This window comes from Triturus cristatus, chromosome 5_2 (assembly GCF_964204655.1).
Source record: "Triturus cristatus chromosome 5_2, aTriCri1.1, whole genome shotgun sequence".
NCBI classification, from domain to species: Eukaryota; Metazoa; Chordata; class Amphibia; order Caudata; family Salamandridae; genus Triturus; species Triturus cristatus.
The window spans coordinates 352,074,812-352,101,921 of NC_140588.1; the positions used below are offsets into that span (position 1 = coordinate 352,074,812).

Below are 27,110 nucleotides of genomic sequence, written 5' to 3' on the forward strand. Positions count from 1 at the left end.
CTTTGGCATATGTTGGAAAACACAAAGGCAGTTTTAGGGAAAAGTGTAAACAGTTGTGCAAAGGTGTCCTTCATAAGCATTTCCAGACCTACCCCAGTCAAAGTGCCTAGGTCATTGCCACCACAGTGCACTATTATGAGGTCAGGGTGTTGGATTTGAATGAAGGATTTCACCAATGGCATCAATTGGTGCCACTTTAACCCTCTCTGACCAATCCATTTAATGTCTACATTTGGCAAAGCAAGGTCTCTCACCATATCTGTTTTCTCTGCAAACTTTTCACTCCAGAAGACATAGCTGTGCCCTACAATCCACACTGTGAACATCTTCAAAGGAGAACTGGATGCACTCAGGAGGTGTCTTTCAGTAGAATGGCAATAAGAAAAGAAAGACAGTTTGGAAATGGAGGCATACATATTTTTTTAAAACAAAAAGAACTGATTGGCTGTTTCATACCATTCTAGAATAAAAACTAGGCTGTATGTGAAAATTAATAGAAGCATGTTTTGTATTGGTACAAAAAAATGTGTAACCAAAGAACAGTACTATGGATTTGCTGTAAGGTTTGAAAAGTCAAGCACTCTTGCTCTGTGGAATTGAAACATTGTGTGTCGAACTTCTGACCTAACTGCACACAGCAGTGTTCCATGAGCTGTTGCTATGGTAGCAGGCAGAAGTCAAGTTGGGGGAAGGGTACTAGGCAGAAGTCAAGTTGGGGGCAGGGTACTTTTGGAAAAGGGTTGGTTTTCAACCAATAGAAATGTGTGAATACATGTGAAAAAAAGGGGGAAGCACTGAGATTTGAAACTTACATGTATATGTGTGGAAAAATAGAGGGAAAGTTTGCCATTATCTGGTTCTGCTGAGAGGAGAGAGGTGAACAGAACAGAGATCCTGGCTCTGATAATCTGCTGTTTGAGTGTCACATTTCTTTCACAACTAACTAATTTTAAAGGTGAGTTTACAGTTTGAGAGGGGATGTATGTGGTAACTTAAGAAATGAATAATAGAAATGGGAATTGTTTTTGTTGTAGTTACACATGGTGGTTTCATAATGTGTCAGTGTGTAAAAGTGATTTACACTTGCCCCGAAAAAAAAAAAGAGCAGTAAGTGTGCTTTCAAATTGGCAAAGAAATTTCGTTTTGGCACTAATGTGAAAACATGACTCTGTGTGCATAGAAGAATTATAGGCAGAGATTTATTGCGTCTTGCTCTGGTGATTTCACAGTTGCATTAGATGGAAAGGGGGAGCGAATTTTTGGGGGAAGAAGCAGAGGCTTAGCACACACCCATGTCCATGCCGTGTATAGTCATGCACAGTATTTACAAGCCAGTGGGGTTTTCAGGTTTCAGTCTGTAATGCAAATACATTCAGCATCACTAAGGCTGGTTGCCCTTGGTGGAGTGTAGGCAGTCACAGAGAATGCACATGGTGGTGGTCTGAAAAAAAAACAGCTTGGACACGTGCAATTAAATAAATCAAAAATAGTGGTTTCATAATGTGTCAGTCTGTAAAAGTGATTTCAAATTGTAAAAAGAGATTTTCACTTGGCCCGAAAAAAAAAAAGAGCAGTAAGTGTGCTTTCAAATTGGCAAAGAAATTTCGTTGTGGGACTAATGTGAAAACATGACTCTGTGTGCATGGAAGAATTATAGGCAGAGATTTATTGCGTCTTGCTCTGGTGATTTCACAGTTGCATTAGATGGAAAGGGGGAGCGAATTATTGGGGGAAGAAGCAGAGGCTTAGCACACACCCATGTCCTTGCCGTGTATAGTCATGCACAGTATTTACAAGCCAGTGGGGTTTTCAGGTTTAAGTCTGTAATGCAAATACATTCAGCATCACTAAGGCTGGTTGCCCTTGCTGGAGTGTAGGCAGTCACAGAGAATGCACATGGTGGTGGTCTGAAAAAAAAATAGCTTGGACACGTGCAATTAAATAAATCAAAAATAGTGGTTTCATAATGTGTCAGTCTGTAAAAGTGATTTCAAATTGTAAAAAGAGATTTTCACTTGGCCCGAAAAAAAAAGAGCAGTAAGTGTGCTTTGAAATTGGCAAAGAAATTTCGTTTTGGCACTAATGTGAAAACATGACTCTGTGTGCATAGAAGAATTATAGGCAGAGATTTATTGCGTCTTGCTCTGGTGATTTCACAGTTGCATTAGATGGAAAGGGGGAGCGAATTATTGGGGGAAGAAGCAGAGGCTTAGCACACACCCATGTCCTTGCCGTGTATAGTCATGCACAGTATTTACAAGGCAGTGGGGTTTTCAGGTTTAAGTCTGTAATGCAAATACATTCAGCATCACTAAGGCTGGTTGCCCTTGCTGGAGTGTAGGCAGTCACAGAGAATGCACATGGTGGTGGTCTGAAAAAAAAGCAGCTTGGACACGTGCAATTAAATAAATCAAAAATAGTGGTTTCATAATGTGTCAGTCTGTAAAAGTGATTTCAAATTGTAAAAAGAGATTTTCACTTGGCCCGAAAAAAAAAGAGCAGTAAGTGTGCTTTCAAATTGGCAAAGAAATTTCGTTTTGGCACTAATGTGAAAACATGACTCTGTGTGCATAGAAGAATTATAGGCAGAGATTTATTGCGTCTTGCTCTGGTGATTTCACAGTTGCATTAGATGGAAAGGGGGAGCGAATTTTTGGGGGAAGAAGCAGAGGCTTAGCACACACCCATGTCCTTGCCGTGTATAGTCATGCACAGTATTTACAAGCCAGTGGGGTTTTCAGGTTTAAGTCTGTAATGCAAATACATTCAGCATCACTAAGGCTGGTTGCCCTTGGTGGAGTGTAGGCAGTCACAGAGAATGCACATGGTGGTGGTCTGAAAAAAAAATAGCTTGGACACGTGCAATTAAATAAATCAAAAATAGTGGTTTCATAATGTGTCAATCTGTAAAAGTGATTTCAAATTGTAAAAAGAGATTTTCACTTGGCCCGAAAAAAAAAGAGCAGTAAGTGTGCTTTCAAATTGGCAAAGAAATTTCGTTTTGGCACTAATGTGAAAACATGACTCTGTGTGCATAGAAGAATTATAGGCAGAGATTTATTGCGTCTTGCTCTGGTGATTTCACAGTTGCATTAGATGGAAAGGGGGAGCGAATTTTTGGGGGAAGAAGCAGAGTCTTAGCACACACCCATGTGCTTGCCGTGTATAGTCATGCACAGTATTTAGAAGCCAGTGGGGTTTTCAGGTTTAAGTCTGTAATGCAAATACATTCAGCATCACTAAGGCTGGTTGCCCTTGCTGGAGTGTAGGCAGTCACAGAGAATGCACATGGTGGTGGTCTGAAAAAAAAACAGCTTGGACACGTGCAATTAAATAAATCAAAAATAGTGGTTTCATAATGTGTCAGTCTGTAAAAGTGATTTCAAATTGTAAAAAGAGATTTTCACTTGGCCCGAAAAAAAAAGAGCAGTAAGTGTGCTTTGAAATTGGCAAAGAAATTTCGTTTTGGCACTAATGTGAAAACATGACTCTGTGTGCATAGAAGAATTATAGGCAGAGATTTATTGCGTCTTGCTCTGGTGATTTCACAGTTGCATTAGATGGAAAGGGGGAGCGAATTATTGGGGGAAGAAGCAGAGGCTTAGCACACACCCATGTCCTTGCCGTGTGTAGTCATGCACAGTATTTACAAGCCAGTGGGGTTTTCAGGTTTAAGTCTGTAATGCAAATACATTCAGCATCACTAAGGCTGGTTGCCCTTGGTGGAGTGTAGGCAGTCACAGAGAATGCACATGGTGGTGGTCTGAAAAAAAACCAGCTTGGACACGTGCAATTAAATAAATCAAAAATAGTGGTTTCATAATGTGTCAGTCTGTAAAAGTGATTTCAAATTGTAAAAAGAGATTTTCACTTGGCCCGAAAAAAAAAGAGCAGTAAGTGTGCTTTCAAATTGGCAAAGAAATTTCGTTTTGGCACTAATGTGAAAACATGACTCTGTGTGCATAGAAGAATTATAGGCAGAGATTTATTGCGTCTTGCTCTGGTGATTTCACAGTTGCATTAGATGGAAAGGGGGAGCGAATTTTTGGGGGAAGAAGCAGAGGCTTAGCACACACCCATGTCCTTGCCGTGTATAGTCATGCACAGTATTTACAAGCCAGTGGGGTTTTCAGGTTTAAGTCTGTAATGCAAATACATTCAGCATCACTAAAGCTGGTTGCCCTTGGTGGAGTGTAGGCAGTCACAGAGAATGCACATGGTGGTGGTCTGAAAAAAAAACAGCTTGGACACGTGCAATTAAATAAATCAAAAATAGTGGTTTCATAATGTGTCAGTCTGTAAAAGTGATTTCAAATTGTAAAAAGAGATTTTCACTTGGCCCGAAAAAAAAAGAGCAGTAAGTGTGCTTTCAAATTGGCAAAGAAATTTCGTTTTGGCACTAATGTGAAAACATGACTCTGTGTGCATAGAAGAATTATAGGCAGAGATTTATTGCGTCTTGCTCTGGTGATTTCACAGTTGCATTAGATGGAAAGGGGGAGCGAATTTTTGGGGGAAGAAGCAGAGGCTTAGCACACACCCATGTCCTTGCCGTGTATAGTCATGCACAGTATTTACAAGCCAGTGGGGTTTTCAGGTTTAAGTCTGTAATGCAAATACATTCAGCATCACTAAGGCTGGTTGCCCTTGGTGGAGTGTAGGCAGTCACAGAGAATGCACATGGTGTTGGTCTGAAAAAAAAACAGCTTGGACACGTCCAATTAAATAAATCAAAAATAGTGGTTTCATAATGTGTCAGTCTGTAAAAGTGATTTCAAATTGTAAAAAGAGATTTTCACTTGGCCCGAAAAAAAAAGAGCAGTAAGTGTGCTTTGAAATTGGCAAAGAAATTTCGTTTTGGCACTAATGTGAAAACATGACTCTGTGTGCATAGAAGAATTATAGGCAGAGATTTATTGCGTCTTGCTCTGGTGATTTCACAGTTGCATTAGATGGAAAGGGGGAGCGAATTTTTGGGGGAAGAAGCAGAGGCTTAGCACACACCCATGTCCTTGCCGTGTATAGTCATGCACAGTATTTACAAGCCAGTGGGGTTTTCAGGTTTAAGTCTGTAATGCAAATACATTCAGCATCACTAAGGCTGGTTGCCCTTGGTGGAGTGTAGGCAGTCACAGAGAATGCACATGGTGTTGGTCTGAAAAAAAAAACAGCTTGGACACGTCCAATTAAATAAATCAAAAATAGTGGTTTCATAATGTGTCAGTCTGTAAAAGTGATTTCAAATTGTAAAAAGAGATTTTCACTTGGCCCGAAAAAAAAAGAGCAGTAAGTGTGCTTTGAAATTGGCAAAGAAATTTCGTTTTGGCACTAATGTGAAAACATGACTCTGTGTGCATAGAAGAATTATAGGCAGAGATTTATTGCGTCTTGCTCTGGTGATTTCACAGTTGCATTAGATGGAAAGGGGGAGCGAATTTTTGGGGGAAGAAGCAGAGGCTTAGCACACACCCATGTCCTTGCCGTGTATAGTCATGCACAGTATTTACAAGCCAGTGGGGTTTTCAGGTTTAAGTCTGTAATGCAAATACATTCAGCATCACTAAGGCTGGTTGCCCTTGCTGGAGTGTAGGCAGTCACAGAGAATACACATGGTGGTGGTCTGAAAAAAAAACAGCTTGGACACGTGCAATTAAATAAATCAAAAATAGTGGTTTCATAATGTGTCAATCTGTAAAAGTGATTTCAAATTGTAAAAAGAGATTTTCACTTGGCCCGAAAAAAAAAGAGCAGTAAGTGTGCTTTCAAATTGGCAAAGAAATTTCGTTTTGGGACTAATGTGAAAACATGACTCTGTGTGCATAGAAGAATTATAGGCAGAGATTTATTGCGTCTTGCTCTGGTGATTTCACAGTTGTATTAGATGGAAAGGGGGAGCGAATTATTGGGGGAAGAAGCAGAGGCTTAGCACACACCCATGTCCTTGCCGTGTGTAGTCGGCTTAGCACACACCCATGTCCTTGCCGTGTGTAGTCATGCACAGTATTTACAAGCCAGTGGGGTTTTCAGGTTTAAGTCTGTAATGCAAATACATTCAGCATCACTAAGGCTGGTTGCCCTTGGTGGAGTGTAGCACTGTGGACATGGGCTTTTTAAAAAATCTGAAAAGTGGTTTCATAATGTGACAGTTTGTAAAAGAGATTTTCACTTGCCCAAAAAAAAGAGCAGTTTGTGTGCATTCAAATTGGCAAAGAAATTTCGTTTTGTGACTATTGTGAAAAGAAATGTAGTAATATATTTAAATACAATAACAGATTTTTTTTTTAGTTTTTTTCAGGTATTGCTGAAGAACAGTGAACAAAATTTAAGATGCCTACAAAATCTCGAGTTCAAAAAACGCTAAAAAAAAAACTATATTTGAAGACAACTGGAGGACCAAAGTTTAGTAGAAGATGCTGATGTTGGGAAAAAGAAAAAATCTTCTGGTAAGCAAAAAAAACAATTCCTAAACAAAATATTTAAAACAAAGAAAAATGTACAAAATGTCTGTTCTCGGAAAAATGATACAAAACATAGAGAACAGCAAAAAATTGAGAATTTAGTTAATGCAAATATACCTTCTGCAATTGAAAAGTTTAACATAAACAGAAAAACAGCATTTAAAGAGATACGTAGAAAAATGTTTCAGAGAAGAGTTATGTCCAATTTGATAAAGGATATAAAGAAATATAAGCAAAAGGCTAAATATTACAAGAGAAAAAAAGAAATTGAAGCCATTGCAGCAAAAGCATTAGAATTAAAAAGGAAACTATTCATATTAATTTTGAATAGGATGCGTACATTAGACAAAATGGTTAATGTACTGAAATCACATAGCAAAAGGAAAAGAGTAGTGAACAGAACAAACTTTTGTAAAGTGTTTTTAGGCAAGTGGATGCATAGTTCAAGTAGTGAACCTTTTTTTAATGAAGAAAGCTATTTTCAAAGTAATAGTTTGCTGCATGCAGTTGACACCAGAGGTCGTTCATACGAAGTAAAAAATGGTTGCATAATGGAGAAGGAGATAATGGTTCCAAGAGATGAGGTACAAGTGATGGCAGATGAGGCAATGGGGAGACGTCCTAAAGCCCCAGTGTACACTTGGAATTGTAGTAGTATTTGCACTGTGCGTCAGGAATCTATTGACAGATTTCGAGAGTTTCTAAGAGAATATAGTAAAAAAAGTGTAAAACAAAAGATTAAGGTGCTTCAAAGTCTGGATCCATGCAGAGTGAGAGAGAATACTGGTTTGCAGGGTCATTCTCTTGCTTGTCTATCTAGAAAAGTGTGCAATAGTGTTTTCCATCATTTTAGGATGCTGGCTGTTCATCATACTGAAATGAGAAAGTTTGTGAGACGGTTGTATTTTGCCAAAAGTCCAGCAATAAAGTTAAATGAATTGAATAGGGCTCTGTTCCGAGGAACGGTATCAGATGTAGAGAAGGTTGTTGATGAAATTCAGTTTTGTTACTTTGGTCCTGAACAAAACAGTGCAGAGAAGGACACAGTAAATGAGGAAGAAGTGGAAGAGAATGTAGAACCCTCTGTAAGTAACACATTTAATGATCACATAACAAAATTTGCAATGGTCTCTAATGAAAGACCAAATTTTACTTGTATTTGTTGCCGCAGAACTCATTATAGAAAACAAACTAGGAATGTTGATCTCTACAGAAAGAGTGAAAATGAAGATAATTATAAGTGGAAGGATTTTGCCACATATATATTTCTAGAAAATTGTTTTGAATTGGGTGAAGATCAGCGTATTTGTAAATACTGTTATAACAAGTTAGAGGAAAATAGAATGCCGACCAGAGCTGTACATAATAATTTAGAATTGGATGCTATTCCTGCTGAACTTTCTGAATTAAATACATATGAGTCTATACTCATTCAATGTGTTCATCCGTTCCAGACCATAGTACGTATGGAGCCCAAAACTGGTAAATTACCTCCTTCAGATTTACTGAGAGGTTTAAAAGGTAGAGTGGTGTATTTGCCCTTGGATTTGAAAAAAAATATGGAAACTATTGATGCGGATACTTTGGAAACTGAACCATTAATTATTCTGGTTAATGGTGTACCTACAAAGAATAAGAAGATTTGGCAGGAGCTGGTAGATGTGCGGAAAGTACAAAGAGCAAATTTGTATTTGAAAAAAAATAACAAATGGTATGAATTAATTTATATAGAAGAAGAAGAAGAAGAAGAAGATTTACAAGGAGACACAGAAACACCAACTGGACAAATTGAAAAAGTGGACAAGTCAAAGGAAGAAGAAATTTATGAACATTTTAGCATACATCCTCTCCATTCGAAAGAAGTTATGGGAGACAATATTGATCTCTTTCAGATGAAGAAAGCAAAAGGAAATCCCGTGAGTGTATGGGAGGAGAGCTTGGAAGCTCGATGTTTTCCCCAGCTGTTTCCTAAAGGAAAAGGAGGACGATACGATGAACGTCCAGAACAGATTCCAGCTTCAGAGTATCGAACTACAAGACTATATGCTGAAGATCCCAGATTTCGACAAAGTATTCCTTATTTGTTCCATCTTTTATTTGAAAGCGACTTGTCTGCACTGTCTTATGCAGTAAATCACATTTTAAAAAGTGGAGTACATTTACAAAATGTGTCTGCTAAGGATTTCATGGAGAAAGTGCAGCACCGAGATGATCATTTGGAAACACAACTGATCAATCTGATGGCTTGTCAGCGTGGGACAAATGAATATTGGTACCGACGCCATGGTGAACTAAAATGCATGTTACGCAATTTAGGAACACCAACATGGTTCCTTACCCTAAGCTGTGCCGAGTACGCTTGGGATGATTTACTGGATTTTCTACGAGAGGCTAATTCAAACATTAAAAACATCGAATACAAGACAGCAGGAGAACTGTGCTCATTGGATCCGGTTAATGTTTGCAGATATTTCAATCATAGATTTGAGGCTATGATGTCCTTCATCTGCAATAAAAAAAATCCACCCCTTGGAGAAGTAGTGGATTTCTTTTGGAGAAAAGAGTACCAGGCAAGAGGTGCTCCTCATATTCATATGCTGCTGTGGATCAAGGATGCCCCAAAGTTTGGAACAGATACTGATGAAGCAGTGTTATCTTACATTGAAGAATATGCAACATGTGCTATACCAAAAAGCACAGAAGAGAACAAGTTAAAGGAGCAAGTTCTACGTTTCCAAAGTCATCGGTGTGGAAAATACTGTCGACGGAAATACAAGAGCAAAGAAAAATACTACACTAAATGTCGATTTGGATTTCCTAGACCTGTTCTTTCAAATGGAAGAGTCAACAGTTTTATGTCAGCTGTGAGACATACTATCACAAGAAAATCACCTAAGAATACCTACAACCTTAAAAGAAAAGAAGAATCTAAAAATATAAATGACTACAACCCAGTCATTTTATCCATGTGGAACGCTAACATGGATATACAGTATGTTGCTGACAATTCCATTGCTGTTGCTCGATATGTAACGTCTTACATTACGAAATCAGAAAAAACAGAATTGAAGGAAATGTGGGAAGAGATTTCTCACGAGAAGACTGTCAGTAAGAAGCTGTACAGTTTCAGTTTGAAGATGTTATCGCATCGAGAAATTGGATCCTACGAATGTTCAGATAGGTTATCTTCTGCAAGTCTCTACTCGAAGTCAAGAAGAATAATTTGGGCAAGTTTAGGCCTTGCAGCAATGAGAAATCGGGTACTGAAATCTGTTGGAGAAATTGAATATTTGGCTGAGAATGACCCAGAAAGTACAGATATATTGAAAACAAACATGTTGGACACATATTATCCCAAGAGAAGTCATCATCTGGAGAAGATGTGTCTCTATGAAGTGTTACAGAACTACATTTATTCACGGAAAGCTGCAGAAGACATCAACAGTGGAAAATATAAAGTTGTTGGTGAAGAAGGATGTTTGGTGAAGCAAACCAAAGGAAGTTTGATAAATCACCGGAAGCTGAGTTGCGACACTACCGACAAGAAAGAATTTTACTACTTGGCTCTTTTACAGTTGTTTAAACCATGGCGTACAGAGGATGAACTACTGGGAGAATTCCAGAGCTATGAAGATTCTTTTAATGCTTGTAAAGACAGCATACAATGCAGTACATTCTCAACTTATCTGCAAATGTTAAATGAAGAAATTGAACAGGAAACTACAATTGCAGCAGAAATAGCTAGAGACAGTTCTCAGGACAGCCAAAGTTCAGGAACATACAGTCAAGATCCCCTAGGACAACCAATCGTTGAAAATGAAGCATCAATAGCCATGAATGAAGTGGAAACGGCTATGAATCAAGGTCAAGAAGAATTTATAGAATAAATTTGGAAAGACAACTGAATCAAGAGCAGCAACAAATTTATGAAGAGATCAAAAACAAAATTGATCACGGATTTCTACATATCAAAAAGGAGTGCTCATGCACATCATTTCATCCAATCAGGATGTATGTAAGCGGACAAGCTGGCACTGGAAAAAGTTTCCTAATTAAAGTCATCAGAAGCTACCTAAAGCAAAAAACGGATTCTACTTTGTCTTGTGTGGTTACTGCTCCAACTGGGTTAGCAGCATATAACATAAAAGGAATCACCTTACATCGTTTGCTAATGTTACCAGTGGAGCATGAGAACAAAATACAATTCAACAAGCTAACTGGAGAAGCATCCTTGGAAGTTTCAAGAGTATTGAAGAAGATGCAAGTTCTCATTATTGATGAGGTGAGCATGGTATCGAACTTAATGCTTGCCTTTGTGCATTTAAGAATGCAGCAAATTTTGAAGACAGACTATGACGTGTTATTTGGTGGAAAACACGTCATAGTTTTTGGGGATCTTTTGCAACTTACTCCAGTTAAAGGACAACCAGTGTTTAATACTGTGACACATGAAGACACGAAGAAGTCATTGGGAAGCATTGGAAATACAAATATTTGGTCCTTCTTTGAGTACAAGGAACTTACAACTAATATGAGGCAAGCAAACGATGAAGAATATGGAAGTATTCTGAAAGATATCAGGATTGGAATACTCACAGAAGTTGGGAAAAAAGCATTACAGAGTCGGCTGCTACATAATTTATTTCCAAAGGAAGAAATGGTTGCAGAGAAAATATACAAGAATATTGCAGAAAACAAAAGTGTCATCTGCTTAATGCCAACTCTACGTGAATGCTCAATATTTAATGAGGAGCTTTTGAAATTGGAAAAGGAAGACATCAGGAAATTGGAAGCAGTGGACAAAATTGAGGATGGAAGAATTACTGTCACAGTAACAGGCAAACTGAAAAATAAATTGGACTCACTAGAGAAGAACATCTCCAAAACAGCAGGATTAGAAAAAAATCTATATGTTTGCATGAACTGTAGAGTGTTTTTAAGGAGAAATTTGGATGTTGAGAAAGGCTTAGTGAATGGAGCAATGGGAAGAGTTGTGGGTTTTATTAATTATCAGAAAAAAGAAGGAATTGAATGTTTAAAAATAAAATTTGATCAGATAGAAGAAGTTAAAGATATTTGTCGTTGTACAGTTCGTTTTATGCTTGTAAAAGATTTATATGTACGTAGGAAGCAGTTTCCGTTTTCTCTAGCATATGCTGTAACTATTCACAAGTCTCAAGGATTGACTGTAGATTGTGCATTTGTGAACATTGGTTCAACTGTGTTCAAAGAAGGTATGGCATATGTAGCTTTGTCACGAGTCAAAACATTATCAGGTTTATTCATGATAGACTTTGATGACTCAAAAGTTAGTGCTGATACAAACTGTGTAAAGGAGTATAATAGATTAAGAAGAAGCTATGCTCCTCATTTAGGTCAGTATCCTGTGTTGGAGAAACGTGTAGTTTCTCGTAAAAGGAGAAATGAGAATATCTGTAATGAAGATATAGAGAAGAGGAAAAAAAAGAGGAGTGATGTAATTGCAAGCAAAAAGAAAAAGGAAAATGAAGAACAGGTTGTAGGATGTCATTTTGAAAATAGCTCTGGTGTCAACTGCTATGCAAATGTAGTGCTGAATGTTGCATTTTATCTGGAAAGTTTGCAAGAGCAGATAATAGTAAATCAGGGAAAAAGATTCTGTTCAGAGCTGAGTCTCCTTTTTCAAAAGCTGAGTAAAGATAAAACTCAAATAGAAAGTGCTACTGACATTAGAAAACTTTTAGATGTATGTTCAGGACGAACACAGTTTTCTCAAAATGAACAGCAAGATGCACACGAATTTTTGATGTATTTTCTTCAGGTAGTGGAAGAAGAAGGAGTTCCCATTGACATTTTTTTTTGGTCTCTCTTATAAATGGGAACATAGTTGTGATAATTGTTATAATATATGTGGCTCTATTGTTGATAATGAAAGGTTTATTTATTTGACATTGCCAGAGAGTAAAACAGTCACTTTTGCAAAATTAGTTAAAGATGCTAATCATAGCATGAAATGTGGTGAGTGTAATTCTGACATGTTATCAACATTAATTTTAAGGGAATACGGACAGTATGTAATTTTAATGATGCAACGATGTAGAGCTGATGGATCAAAATTGGATACTTTAATAAAGAAGTTTACAGGACAGCAATTATCAATTTCAGGAAAAACTTTTGTAACTGTTGCAATAATTTTCCATGATGGACCTACTGTTACTTCTGGACATTACACAGTTTATCTAAAATGTGAAAAAGGCTGGACACTGTGTAATGATTCCCAATTGATTTTCAAACAACGTTTGCCTTTTGATTTAGCAAATTCCTATCTAATCTTCCTGAAACCTAAATTTTAGAGAGACTTGGCAAGATCTGGACAAAATAATTTTACCATTTTACTGGATTACCATTGCAATTTTGTAGAAAAAATATTTTTAAAATTATCATTTGGCCTAAAGGAAAGATAACCAATTGTAATGTGGACTTTTTTAATTTTTAATGCAATTTTGAAAAACCAATAATTTAGAGATAATCGGTAACTTCTGCACATTTTAAATTTTGGAATGCTATTGAACTGCCATTGGAAATTTTTTTCAAAAATGATTTAAAAAATTACTATTTGGCCATGTGGAAAAGTAAGCAATTCTATTGTGGACTAAATAAATTATTCAAAAAATTTTCGTGAACCAAAATGTTACAGAGAATCGGTGAGATCTGGACAGATTAAACTTTAGAATTTTAATGGATTTCCCTTGGAAATTTATTCCAGGAAAAAAAAAAAAAATACTATTTGGCCTAAAGGAAATAAAATCAGATGTATTTTGGAGTTATTTGAGATATAATATTGTGATTATACTTCTCAAACAAACATATCAGACGGTATTTTAAAGAAAAAAGTATTGTTTTTAGATGATATTTTTTTAGAATAATATGCATTTCTGTAATGATAAGTTTAAGTGAGAAGAGATTCTGGGCTTTTTTAATACAATCTTTGTGATTGTTAATTTTTTTTGCCCGCTGTAAAATGATGAATGCAATTGCTTTCACAATTAATAGTGAAATGCAATTTATTCTGAAAACAGCAAAAATAAGGCAAAAATATTTTTGGGTAAAAAATGTAAATATGTGTACTGTATTATTAAATGGTTTAAAAATATTAATACTTTTTTCTTTATTTTCAGATCGATATAGAAAATTTTCGGAAACTACAACCATTTTAAAAACTATTTTTAAAAAAAACAAATGAATAAATATTTTTTTGAGTGAGTATGGTAAGTCAATAATAAAAATTGTAGTCTCTCAAGGACTTTATAATGTGATAAATGATTTTTAGTGTTTTTTTTAAAAAAATAAAAAAAAGGTACGCTTACCGTACGCGTACGGTAAAAAAAAAAAAAAAAAAGTTTTTAAAAACAAGTAAAAAAAAGATGGAAGATAAGGTTGGCTCTTAAAAGAACCGTTGTGTTCATGCAGGGACAGAGGAAAGGAAGCATGGGAAAATCATTCAAAGCTACAAATGTGCTGATCTATTTTGTTGTTTACTAGGGAAACACTGGTCTCCCTATGACAAATTAGACCTTTACAAAATGTGCAATGAATATCAACCTTCCGAAATCGAAGGTTCATTTCCAGAGGGCCAGCAAAAGGAGATTCTCCCCCCACAGATGAAGGGCTCACCTGACCTGCAGAAGAAGGAGTAAGCCCTGCAGGTGATGGTCCAGGCTGAGCTGCTGTGGATGTACTGGCTCGTCTTTCTGAAGAGTTACCTCCAAAAAGATGACCATGTGTCCTTCTGTGTACATCCTGGAGGTGTCTCTTCATGGTGTGATTCCCAAAGGAATACTTCCTGTTAGGATTACCTCTAGAAAGTACACGCTTACACAGCTTGCAAGTAACTAAGGGTGCATTCACCTTTTGCTGGCCTTCTGGAAAAGTAAAATAATCCCAAACATAAGAAGGCTTTACTTTCCTCGCTCTCTGCCTCAAGACAGTGCTGCTGGTGCTAGCCTCACTCTCAGAAGAGCTCTGCTGTTCTGCCATCGTATCCCAAAGACAAACCAGCTCCTTCTCCCAAGGGATCACAAGCAGAAATGAGGGGAATGGGTGTGGTGTAGGAGAGTTCTAGAACTGAAAGTACTTTCAACCAATCAAAAGTTGTGTTTCATGATCACATGACCTACCGTACGCTTACGTTACGCTTACGGTGCGCTTACGGTGCGCTTACGGCAAAAAGTACGCATGCGCGTAAAAAAGACACGCGCTTGCGCGCATGCGCATAACAGTCACTCCCCGGCACTTCCGCGTAACGTGCGCGTGTGGCGTAAGCGCGCACGCGACCCACGCGCAGTACCCGCGGCTACGCAAAGTACGTAACTATACGCAAGCAGCGTAGATAGATTACGGGCGTTGCGTAAACCGTACGCTTACCGTGAGCTTACGGTACGCGTACTATAAAAAAAAAAAAAAAAAAAAAAAAAACTGGAAATAAATTTTACATGTTTATTGTAAAAAATTTATATAAAATAAATATTTAATGATTTTAAAAATTTAAGCATAGTCTTTATAAAAGGTAAGAAAATTAAATTAAAAATATGTTTGAAAAAAATGAAGAATAAAAAAAAAAAATAGCATTTAAAAAACCTTGCAAATTCACTGAAAAAACCATGGGTTTCACACACGTTATAGTTAGGAATTAGCATTTAAAAAACCTTAGAAATTCACTGAAAAAACCATAGGTTTCACACACGTTATAGTTAGGAATTAGCATTTAAAAAACCTTAGAAATTCAGTGAAAAAACCATAGGTTTCACACATGTTATAGTTAGCTGGACATTTTACTCGTAAAAAACCAATGAAATTGCCCCGTTATAGTTAGTTCAGCTAACTATAACTCGCGCGCCCGCAATGCACTGCTGATGACGTCACATATTACATCACTCATGACATGGTCAGTGACATCACTCATGACATCACTGATGACATCTCAAATGACATCACTGATGACATCACTGATGACATCATCCTTGTGATAGAGTGGCAGACCTCCTCTCACCTTAATATAAGCTTTGATACACACATTCAAAAATAGAGACTAAAATTTTCAAAACAATGGACATACCAATACCAGTTACAACAACCTCTTCAGTAATTCTAAGATCAACATACACATCCACTCATTCACCAACAGTCCTATACAGTCACTCATACATGTACTCACTCATCATATGTACTCATACACCTATACATCCTGTTACATAATGCCACTCATCCATAGAGTTACTCACACACATAGTCACTCATGCTAGTAAAGAATCAAACATACATTCACCTGCATATACAGTTATACACACACCACCACACTTACTTCTACGGAAACTTACACATACTTAGTCTTTTAAACAATCACTTATAGAAACACATACTTATTCATACAGGAACTCTTTCAATCTCTCCCTCTCACATATACTCACATATATACACCAATAGTCACATATACTAGTTTAAAACATATGTAGTTACTCATAAAGACACTATTGAGACAGTCATTCACTCAATAACACATCCATGCACACACTCATCCACCCATACAGTCCTGCACACATGCTGTGTTCAACACATACAAACAGTGAGTCACTCATTCATGCACCTATGCACTACGTAATACCCCCCACCGAACCATGCAGACACTCAGACTGATACTCAAAAAACCAACTAATAACCTATATAGACACCCATGTAGCTACTCACCAACCCATGCAGCCACTTATACACAAAGTGAGAGATACACTTAATCAGTCAGTTACACAATCAATTTTTCAAAAACAAATCATCCATTTAGACACTTATATACCCATTTATTCTTCCATCGACCTTGAGATATACATATATAAAACATATTTAATTTTCAGAAAAACACACATTCACTGGATGATGTCATCAGTGATGTCATCAGTGATGTCATTTGAGATGTCATCAGTGATGTCATGAGTGATGTCACTGACCATGTCATGAGTGATGTAATATGTGACGTCATCAGCAGTGCATTGCGGGCGCGCGAGTTATAGTTAGCTGAACTAACTATAACGGGGCAATTTCATTGGTTTTTTACGAGTAAAATGTCCAGCTAACTATAACATGTGTGAAACCTATGGTTTTTTCACTGAATTTCTAAGGTTTTTTAAATGCTAATTCCTAACTATAACGTGTGTGAAACCTATGGTTTTTTCAGTGAATTTCTAAGGTTTTTTAAATGCTAATTCCTAACTATAACGTGTGTGAAACCCATGGTTTTTTCAGTGAATATATATATATATATATATATATATATATATATATATATATATATATATATCTTACTGTATGCAGATGTCCCTTTGTATTTCAAACCCCTATTCTGGCTTCAACCATTTTATCTTCCCTCTTATGGCGTTTCTGTAAATCTCCTTCCTTTATGTATTTTTTCACTTACATAGATTTTGGCAGGATGTTTCTATGTCTCTGACTGCTTCTCCGATCTACCTTTTGTTGCTTTTGATCCTGCAGTTCCTCGCATAGTGTCCCTTTGCCCGCAAACTTTACACAGAATTTTTCATTCAGGACAGTCTTTGTTGGCCATGTGACTTATGTTGCCACACTTAACATTTCTCTTCGAATCCTTGTTTTTGACCACTTTCTGTTACTATGGTTGATGCCTTATGCTACCTAAATGCTGTTGTCTTTTATTTTTATGTTATCACTTCCACACTTGCAATAGAATGGTCTGTTCTTTCTTCTTAGCCATTATCAGGATTTCATTTAGATCATCCTTTTACCAAAGTTCGTCCTTCTCTCTCTCACTTTTGTTGCTGAGTAAGGATTGATTCCTGATCCTCTCTTTCAGTGGTGATCCAAATTTACACGACAATGCCAATCCGGTTGGGTCTGTCACACAACTCTTTTCTGACTCACCACTCCTCTGCCTCTCTTTACAAAGTAATATCTCCAGAATCAAATAACATTTGTCCATGAAGCATCTCTATAAATTGACACTCAACTGGGGAAGATAGCGCAGGTTTCGCTTTTTAATGCATAGTTCATATTCATTGAGTTCTGTGGCTTCTTCATTGGTAAATTTGGGAAGTCAGTCAAACACCTATTGACCATCTGACCTTGCACAGTGTTCTAAAAGTGGTGTCTTCCTTTCAGCCCTCAAAGACGTGCCAAAAATGTGGGCAATGTAGAAAAAGATTTTTGGGAATTATGCCAATTTCAAACTGGGTCCTTTGGCTAAGTATGGCAAAGTGGAGGAGCTGTACTGTTCTGCATTTTGTACAAAGGGCTTACAATAAACCAAATAAGTAAAGAAATTGGTGTTAAGGAAAATTATATGGAATTCAAAATGCACTAGACCCTTGCAAATCAAAACACTGGTACCCGATTCAGTACCTGAATGTACATGTAGACTGGGGATGAGGGGGCGCAGTAGTAGCAATAGAAAAGCCAGATATCTTAGTCTTTCACTTTTTACCAATAATCTGTTTAACAGCATTAAGTGGTACAGTATGCTAAAAATATGCTGTCCTCTGCAGTCTTTCAAAGCATGTAGTCTGGCCAGCAGCTGTTTTGGCCATAAGTGACCTTTTTTTGGAAGTTTTATATAGCGCGAACTAGACCCGAGGCATCGGGTATCAGAGCGCTTTACATGAGCACCAGATGAACACATTAATTTTTCGTTTTTTTAGGTACGGGGAGATTAAGTGATTTGCCGAGAATCACACTTGATCACCCATCTGCTTATGAATGTCATCTAATTTTTTCTGTTTATTACGTTGTCTTGGATATACTGCACTTCACTGATGTATGTGTGGCGTGTATGTGTAAAAGGTAGCCTCTCCAGTTATTGCTCCCACGTATGGGTTCCAAAGGTAGAGGACGACCAGTCTTGAGAGCCTGTCAAAGGAAGACTGGTGTCTCATTGAACATTCCGTTCAGTATCGCGAGCTTGCGGATAGACGACTGGGTACTCTTGTAACACTCCAGTGGGTATCGAGAACCTGCAGAGAGAAGACTGAGGTCTCATGGAACATGCCAGTCAGTTTCAGGAGCTTGCAGAGGAAAGACCAAGGTTTCATGTAGGTAGGCTCACAATAGCAGGAATGTTTAAATCGAAACACCAGTGCTACTGATGCACAGGCAAAACCTACAAATAAAGTCAACCGCCTAATGAATATTTGTCTTCAGCATTACTCCCACTGTTGATATGTCTTCACTGAGCTGTTGTTGGCATGCCCAGTTTAGTAAATCTGGTGGCTAAATAAAGTAGTTTTACTGTGAGACTACTGCAGGATCCAAGCAAAATAAATGACATTGTAGTGTTAAATGGTCATATCTACACGACTTCCCATGAATTACACTAGCCCAGGTGATGAAAACAAATGGTTTGTCTCCGCAAAATGCCACAGCCACCGTACACTGTCTTTCTGTTACCAGATCTGCTCCCTACCTCCTTTCTTCATATGATGCTGCTTGTCACATTCCATTTGCATCATAGTATTCTCTGTGGGCATTCCTGTGTTCACTTCAAAGAGTACCATGCAGGCACAGCCAGAATAAGCCAATTGATATAAATCTCTGACCAATATGAAAAAGGTGTCCAGATTCTGAGAGTGCTAAGGTGCCATATAAATGGTATAATTGCATTGTACACATTCAGATAATATACTATTATCTAGCACTTTAGTGCCTATTTTGTTGACCTTGAGGAGATAATAGGCCCTCTGAATATCGAACCGACAATATTGGCGGGACAGAATATTGAGGGCATAATATCGAAAACAAATATTGTAAGGCAAGCAAATCTACATTTTCTATACCGGACTCCTCATATTTGTCCCTACCTGGTACATATATCTTCGAAGTACATAGATGTGGAGTTAAGAAGAGTAAATAAACACTTCCCTAGATGCACTTACCTTCCAATATTGATATTGTCCTTGATATTTTTATAACACAATATTGTTGGTGTCAGTATTAAGCAGTACATTCAAGGAGATGAAAGACTGAGTCAGACATACTAGGAGTAGAAAATGTGTCTGCATGCTGCACATAGATTGTATCAGCACTCACAAATGCACCAACCATTAGCCAAAAACCATTAGCAGTTACCATCTGCAGTTCATCCAACTGCAGATGGTCACTGTTTGTAGCATCTCTATTTGACGACACTTCTAGGTGTTCGCTCCCACTGAAAGCAACTAGTTCATTAAGTTTTTTTTATCCCAGAAAGGTTGTATTATTTGCTGTATTTTAGGTTGGTTTTTAGGATGCACCTGCGACAACGCATGTAAGAGATCTTGTATACAAGAGGATTGCAGCCCTCCCATTGCTTAACATTCGTTGACTTCATTCTCACTCTTATTTGCTGCCTTCTAATTGGCCAGTATATGCTATCTTCACTTCCTTTGTTTTCTGCTGGAGCATGGACCAAGTATTGATTGCTTCAGCTTGACTGCTGTACTTCCACTGATCACATTGTGTTTGAGATACTACTTTTATTTTTTTCTTCTTCCTGTCATCTATGTTGAATCACTTGCCATTTGTGACTAAGCTTTACTATGCCCCATGAACTTTAATTAAGCCTTTTTCCCCTTTGAAATAGATGTTTGCGACAACAGATGTTACCTGCTTCCAGAGGTATAAGATGTGGACAAAATTGCTTTTTTTATGTGATAAGATTTTTGGGCAAATTCCATTTATTTGTCTTTTTAACACCTGCAGAGATTAACTTATTTGCTCAGAATCACAGGCGTGTTGTGCTGAGGCCTAACAATCTTTTGAAAAGCCCATTGGTCACGTCTTTGAGACTGTTTGATCTGCCTTTGCCTTTTGTTCATGCTGTACAGCATGGGCATTGCCAACTTTGGCAAAGATTTGTAGCCATGCTGTATAGCAGCGTGGCTGATGTGCAGCATGACACATTAGCCCTGGCTGAGTCATAGTACTTTTTTAAAATTAGTTTTAACCACACTGCAAAGCATCATCACTGCTGTGCAGCATGGTTACAAAACATTGCCAAAGCAAATAGCTCTCATGGGCGAGACCTATTGGCTTGGAAATTCTTGTTAATTTTGTTGCTCGAGAAAAATTACAAAATATTTGTTTTCTTTTTTTTTTTTTTTAGGTTACAGTACCATTTTCTCTGAAAGCACGTTTTATTATGGAGATTATTGAAGGAATGTGTTACTTAAATGAACAGCATGTGATACATAAAGACCTCAAGCCAGATAATATCCTCGTTGATGACGACTTCCACATTAAGGTACAAGCTGCATGGATCTTTTGCTATCAGTTGCTTTTGAGGCTTTTGGTTTGGACATTTTTGTAAAGCATTCTTAACATAAAGGCTTCTCCGTGCACTTTGGGCCAAATAATTTGCTATGACTTCCTCTTGGAGAAGGTCTTGCCTACTGTCTAATTCCATGAGTATTCGTGGAGTACCTAAAATATACTTACTTCCGAATGTATGTGAATTTGGTAGCTAGTCTTTATTCCTTTGACATTTGCCCTAATGATATAGACCATTTATACAATGTGCCTTGTTAACTGAGTTGTCACTTGGGACTATTCATTTTTGTTACTAGTACTCAAATTGGCATTCATGTTTTTTCTACCTCTTTTGGGTGAGAGGCAGATTTGCTCCACCAGATTTTCAGATTAAATGCAGCTTTTTTCCAGATTTTTTACAAACCATAAAACTGTTGCAGTCCATGCATAAAACATGTATATCATTTTGTTTGTGTGTACATTTTTATATATGTGTATATATATGTTATATATAAATAACATTTCATAAATGTGTGTGTGTGTATATATGTGTATGTATATATATATATATATACATGTGTATATATATATAATATAAATATACACATTTTACACTAAAATGATATACATGTTTTATGTATGGATGGCAACAGTTAATGGTTTGTACATAATCTGAAATAAAGTATATTATTAGTATAGTATTGATATCACCCAGTGGCTGTTGCAACTGGGTAGTTATAGTTAATCCAGCTTTCCATAGGAAAAAAGTTGTTTGTGTTGCTAATAACTTTGGCCCTGTTAGATGTATCTCCACAAAACTTTCCAAAAAGGTGCTACTTTTTGACTAATTAGCTAGGAACGGTTATGGTGTATGTCACCGCACTCCACGTCGTTCCACAACACAGGCGCTCAACTCCCTAGGTTGACCGTTCCAAACAAAACCCAAAATTCAAAAGAACATAAAACAAAATAGGAGATGCACTCAATAAATAGTACCACTTAGGTCCAAATTATTCAGGGCGAGATCAAATATCTCATATATGAAGTCCAAAATAATTTGGCAAATCTTTAAATGAACAGGTACTCATGTGTAAAGTTGTATTCTTTATTCCCATCTTGAAATACATAAGACACAGACACAGCCAATGCGTTTCATTCCAAAGACAGTGGGACTTCTTCAGAGCTGATAATAAACACTTAAAAGACAATAAACAAATGGTACATTCTCATATTTTACATTCCTGTACAGAAAACACAACAAACAACCGTCCTAAAAAACATATGTTTTTTAAAACATGGTACCTATACCGTATTGCAATTGGTAATTCATAGATAATCAGTCCATCTTGGGACATAAACCTACATAGGCACCCTTTACTAAAACATAACATCAATATGTATTTCTTAATCGCATCCACTCTCTTGATATATTCCAACTGTGCAGTCAATATACATGTGATTGGTTGCTTTCTCGTGTCCTAGGCCATGTTAAGGAGAAAGAATAATCAATTCACAGTAGTTTCCTAACTTGACATATACAAAAAAATGTTTTTTTAATAGTAGACCAGACAGCATTTGTCTGTTTTAAGTTCAAAACTTATATTTTGTTTTGATAAGAAGTCATCATAAGCTCTGCAGCCCTTAGCATGTTATACTCACAGGTGGATTAGCCCTCACTCATCAGACAAATGCTAGTCATTTTAGAAGGATTAACAAACTTAAAAATCTTACCACATGATTTTGATCCAAAAGTGTTTCTATAATTCATCAGTTTGCATCACTGACCTTAGAACTTTTGAGAGGTCCCTACAAAAAGAAATATTTTCCAAATGTATCCCTAAAAACATATTCAGTGGTACTTATTGTGAACTCCTGTTTAATAAAGCTATACATTTCTAGGTGACATATGTTCATTCTTCTTATTTAGATACTACAGAAACATTGATCTAAATAATTGTCATCCCAAGCAGTAGCTAATATGTAACGAAGACCCATATAAAATTGACATGACTCAGTAGCTAGCCATATCACTGCAATCTCAAACAAAAATTAACATGCAGTGTATCGGGCAAGCTTAATTAGTGTGTTCAATGGACCAAGAAATATCTGTCTATCTTGAACGGGATCCCATAAGCCATCAATAGCAGAGTCATTCCAACAGCACTGCAATTACACTAACAACTCTGTTGTTGCGCCTGTATGTGCAATCTGACTTTTTTAGACAAGACTACAGCAAAAACTGCTGAATGGAATTACACCAGATTTGGCAGGAAGCTAAATCTGGTTGCGCAGATTATGCTTTTTGTGATTTGGTGTAAATCCGTTCTGTGGTTTTTAAGAAATTTCAGTTAATAAAAGATATCTGAATAAGAACACCAATTTAAAAATGGAATGTTCTGATTGGCCTTGGGCCAATTTGCTCCCCTGGAAACGATCGCTCTGATTGGCTGGCAGCAACCTCAGAAAAATGTTTCTGGCAGCCATTACAGGACTTGGGTACTTAGTCCCCTGTCCTTAGCTTGTGAAAAAAAGAGATATAAGGGGACAGGGTAGGGATACCATGCCCCCTTGGGTCCCAGGGGGGGGGACCCAGAGGGACCTCCTTTGGGGCCACAAGCAAAACAAAAGGCAAAACTTGCTGTGCACCTCCGGAGGTCCCAGGGAACCCACCCCAGGGGCCAAAATGCTCCAAAACTTGGAGGTGGAGCTGTGTGGTTCCCCTCCCCGAAACATCTATAGCCGTTTCGCTAGCTGCACCGCCAGGAAAACCTGTATTTGCTTCTGCCTGGCTGCAGCATTTTTTAATCTCCTCCCCCACGTGAGAGCAAAGCTAAATTCTGCTCCCAGTGGGTGGCAGCTTTAAAAATGCTCCCTCTGGCTGGGAGCAGACCTTTGATCTGTTTCCCTGCCCACACCAAAGTAGGCAGGGAAACAGCTCAAACTATTGCTCCTGCCCGGAGAGAACAGCATTTGTAGCTGCTCCCTGCGGACAGGAGCAGTGCCGACTCCCACTGCATGCAGGGACCCGGCTGGGAGCCCTGGGGCTCTCCCCCTGCGGCCCCACAAGTGTATGGTGGGTGCCATAGGTGGTCACCTACCTTTAATAGTGCTGGGATGGGGTCCCTAGGGCCAGAAAAGGCTCAGGAAGTAGCCCCACATAGCACTCTACCCTTTAAAAAAAAAAAAAAGGCCCTGGGGCTCCTGAGACTAATAAGGCTCGGGGATTGGGGCAACATGGTCCCCCTCCCCTTTAATTAAAAAGAAAACAGCCCTGGGGGATGGAGTCTCCAGGGCCTAATGTGGCCGAAGGCTCGGAGGGTGTGATCCCTTCCCTTAAATATAAATAAATGGTACTGGGGATGGGAATGCACAGGGCCTAATAAGTCTCGGGGAACGGAGTCCACTTCATCCCCCTCCCCTTTAAAAAACATAAGGCCCTGGGGAATGGGGTCCCAGGGCCTAGTGAGACTCTGGGAGGGAGAGCCGCATTGCCCCCTCCTCTTTGAAAACGAAAGAAAGCCCTGGGTATGGGGTCCCCATGGCCTAATAAGCTGCGGGGAGGAGGGCCACATGCCTCCCCTTTAACTAAGAAGAAAAAAAAAAGATCCTGGGGGATGGGGTCTCCCCCCTTTCCCCGTGTGAGGCGGGCGATTAGCTTTATGTGTGGTAATAAAATATTAGGTTAAGCTAACGTTATAGTTTGGTATGATTAAAAAGATCTGTTTTGGTTAAGAAAAAAAATAGAAATTCAAAAGGAAGATTATAGTTAGGTGAAATTGTCAATGACAACATTCACGTTTTGAGCTAAAAGAAAACACAGAAATTCACCAGTTATAGTCAGCTGAGCGAACTATAACTTGCCCCCCGCCACACACTGCTTACGACCATGCATATTTAATACCTTGTTTAAAACACATATAAATGAAACGACTCCAATGCAGGAACCATATATGCTCACATGCAGGGGGAAATATGGTATTTATGAGCATTGGTGATCGAGGGCAGTAGCATTATGACCCACTTGAGGCTTTGCATCTCCTGGATCAAGGCCAGGCTGGCAGTAAGTAGAATATTACACTGCCTGTATTATGCAGTAATATACAACTGTGATTAGAAATCAACAATTGTGCTACCAATGTCATTATTGTCATAAGCATCATAACTCACTATTTTGTTCAATCTAGCAGTGAGCTTTTATTTTTCTTTATGGCCGTGGCACACTCATGAGTGTGATTCTGAGGCAGCAAAATAAAAAAGTCCATTTGGTCAGTGCACTTCCCCAGGACATGATTTACGTAGACCATTTTATTGCTTGGCCCACCACCACCCCGTTAGCATCCCATCCTCTGAAGTGAAAGTTATGTGTAGTCTGAATGACACAATCATTTCCCTTCATCAGGACTGTGGCGTTTTTCAGGTAACGTTGCTGTCAAGGTTTGACTAGGTTACATATTCCATAACTTTTTAGTGAATATGGAATCAATGACAGCCAACTTAATCCATGAAGGCACAGTTTTTCTAATACCACCTTTACAGGACTAAGTTTGAGGAATATTCCTTCACCATGCTCATACCCTAATCACACATGTTTTTAGCCTTTCCTTTTATGTCCCCAAGTATTTAAGTGTTTTGTGCCTCTTTCATGGTTGTCCTTCGATAGCCAAGCAAGATATTGTAACCACGAAGATAAGCTTTTGAAGTGGCTAACAACATTTTCATTAGCCTAGTCTTGGATGAGCAGATGCAAGCTCCAGCCTCTTAGTGTCTTTGATCTACTGCTTTCAGTGTTGGGCACCAAAGGGAGATTTACAAGTTTTTCAGTTTGTGATGAGGCCAAATGTACCCAAAGACCATTTTCACTTACGGTACCTGGCATTATTTGGAGATGCCTAAATGCGTTCATCAATGCCCTCCTGCTTTCTTCTGAGGTGATAGGGAAACTGATGGGTAGAAAAACACACAACGATATTCTGAAAGAACACGGTTTGTCATTGCGCTAACCCCTCTATCAAAATCAGAACGGTGGCAGCAGGCAATGCAGTGAGAGATTAGCAGTAACTTCTAATTGATGTTCTTATGCCACTTTCCTCCACGGAGAGTGGGGGTGTGGCGTAGTGGCTAGAGCTGTCGACCTTGTAACCTGAGGACCCAGGTTCGATTCCCAGACTCTGTGCTTTGCTCAAAATCCTTTGATTCTGGGCAAGTCGCTTAATCTCCCTGTGCCTAAAAAATTGTCAAATGTAATGCGTGTAAAAAAACATTATGCAGTTCTGGGCAAATTACCTACTCTATCTGTGCATAAAAATGTATTTCTGTATTTCTCACTTGATACACTCAATAAAATGATCTTCTCCCACACCCCACATCACCCTGGCCATGTAATGCAATGCGTTTCCTGGCTAAATTCACACTATATAAATGCTAATACAAGTATACAGTCAGCATAGGGTACTTCAGTGAAAAACCTAGTTTGGTATTAAATAACTGTATGAAGATGACTACACAGATACATTAGGTGTTTGAGTACTGTTTCACCTGTAGACTATCACAGAGTCGCCAGCACTCTGGGTTTCTTCAAATTACAGCATTTTTAGAGGCTGACCCAAAAGGTAAAATTCACAGAATCATTTTACAATGTGTTTAACTTCTCTACAAACTTCTTTGAGCATGAAGAGAAATTTTTAGTCACACGCATAACGTTTTGTAAGTGTAACGTTTAGATGCTGCATCAATATTTTTACAATGCCAATGTAGGATTGAGTACTCGATATTAAATACGGTCATCAGAAGTAAAACGCTTGGAGTTATAACATAATCAAATAGCCTTGCAGCTAGTAACACTGAACCTAATGACTGGCCAGTAGGACAGAACTTGGTGGTAAATGCTCCACTTCACCTTCTATATCGACCTGTTTTTGTGACTCTCAAATTAGTCCTTGCGTACAGAACCAGTAATGGGCTGGTGTTATGAAAACTCCCACTTCAGTTTAAATTAAATATACAAGTGTCTGACAAATGGATACAAAGAACTACCTCCAAGCTGCACAACCAATATTTTAATTTTTGTACTGTTTTCTCACTCCATGGAAAAAACCACTATTATAAACATGCTTTTTTATTTTCAGATTGCGGATCTAGGTGTAGCTTCATTCAAAGCTTGGAGCAAGTTAACTAAAGAAGAAACCAATCGACAGAGAAAATTGAAGAGTAGCACAGGCTCGAAAACAAATGCTGGGACTCTATTCTTTATGGCCCCCGAGCATCTCCAGTCTGTTCATGCAAGGCCAACTGAAAAGTCGGATGTCTACAGATTTGGCATAGTGCTTTGGGTAATTTTGGCCAATAAAGAGCCATATGAAAGTAAGTGCATATGTT

The 27,110-nt window shown here is 38.1% G+C and overlaps 1 protein-coding gene across 3 annotated transcripts in view; it reads left to right on the forward strand.

Annotated features, from left to right (window-relative positions):
* RIPK1 (receptor interacting serine/threonine kinase 1) overlaps positions 1-27,110 on the forward strand; it is a 215,206-nt gene that overhangs the window by 102,961 nt on the left and 85,135 nt on the right. For all 3 annotated transcript variants that reach the window (XM_085607158.1, XM_085607157.1, XM_085607159.1), the window contains exons 4-5: positions 20,593-20,730; positions 26,861-27,095. In XM_085607158.1, coding sequence (XP_085463284.1) covers positions 20,593-20,730; positions 26,861-27,095 — 373 coding nt within the window. The remainder of the gene's footprint in view (positions 1-20,592; positions 20,731-26,860; positions 27,096-27,110) is intronic.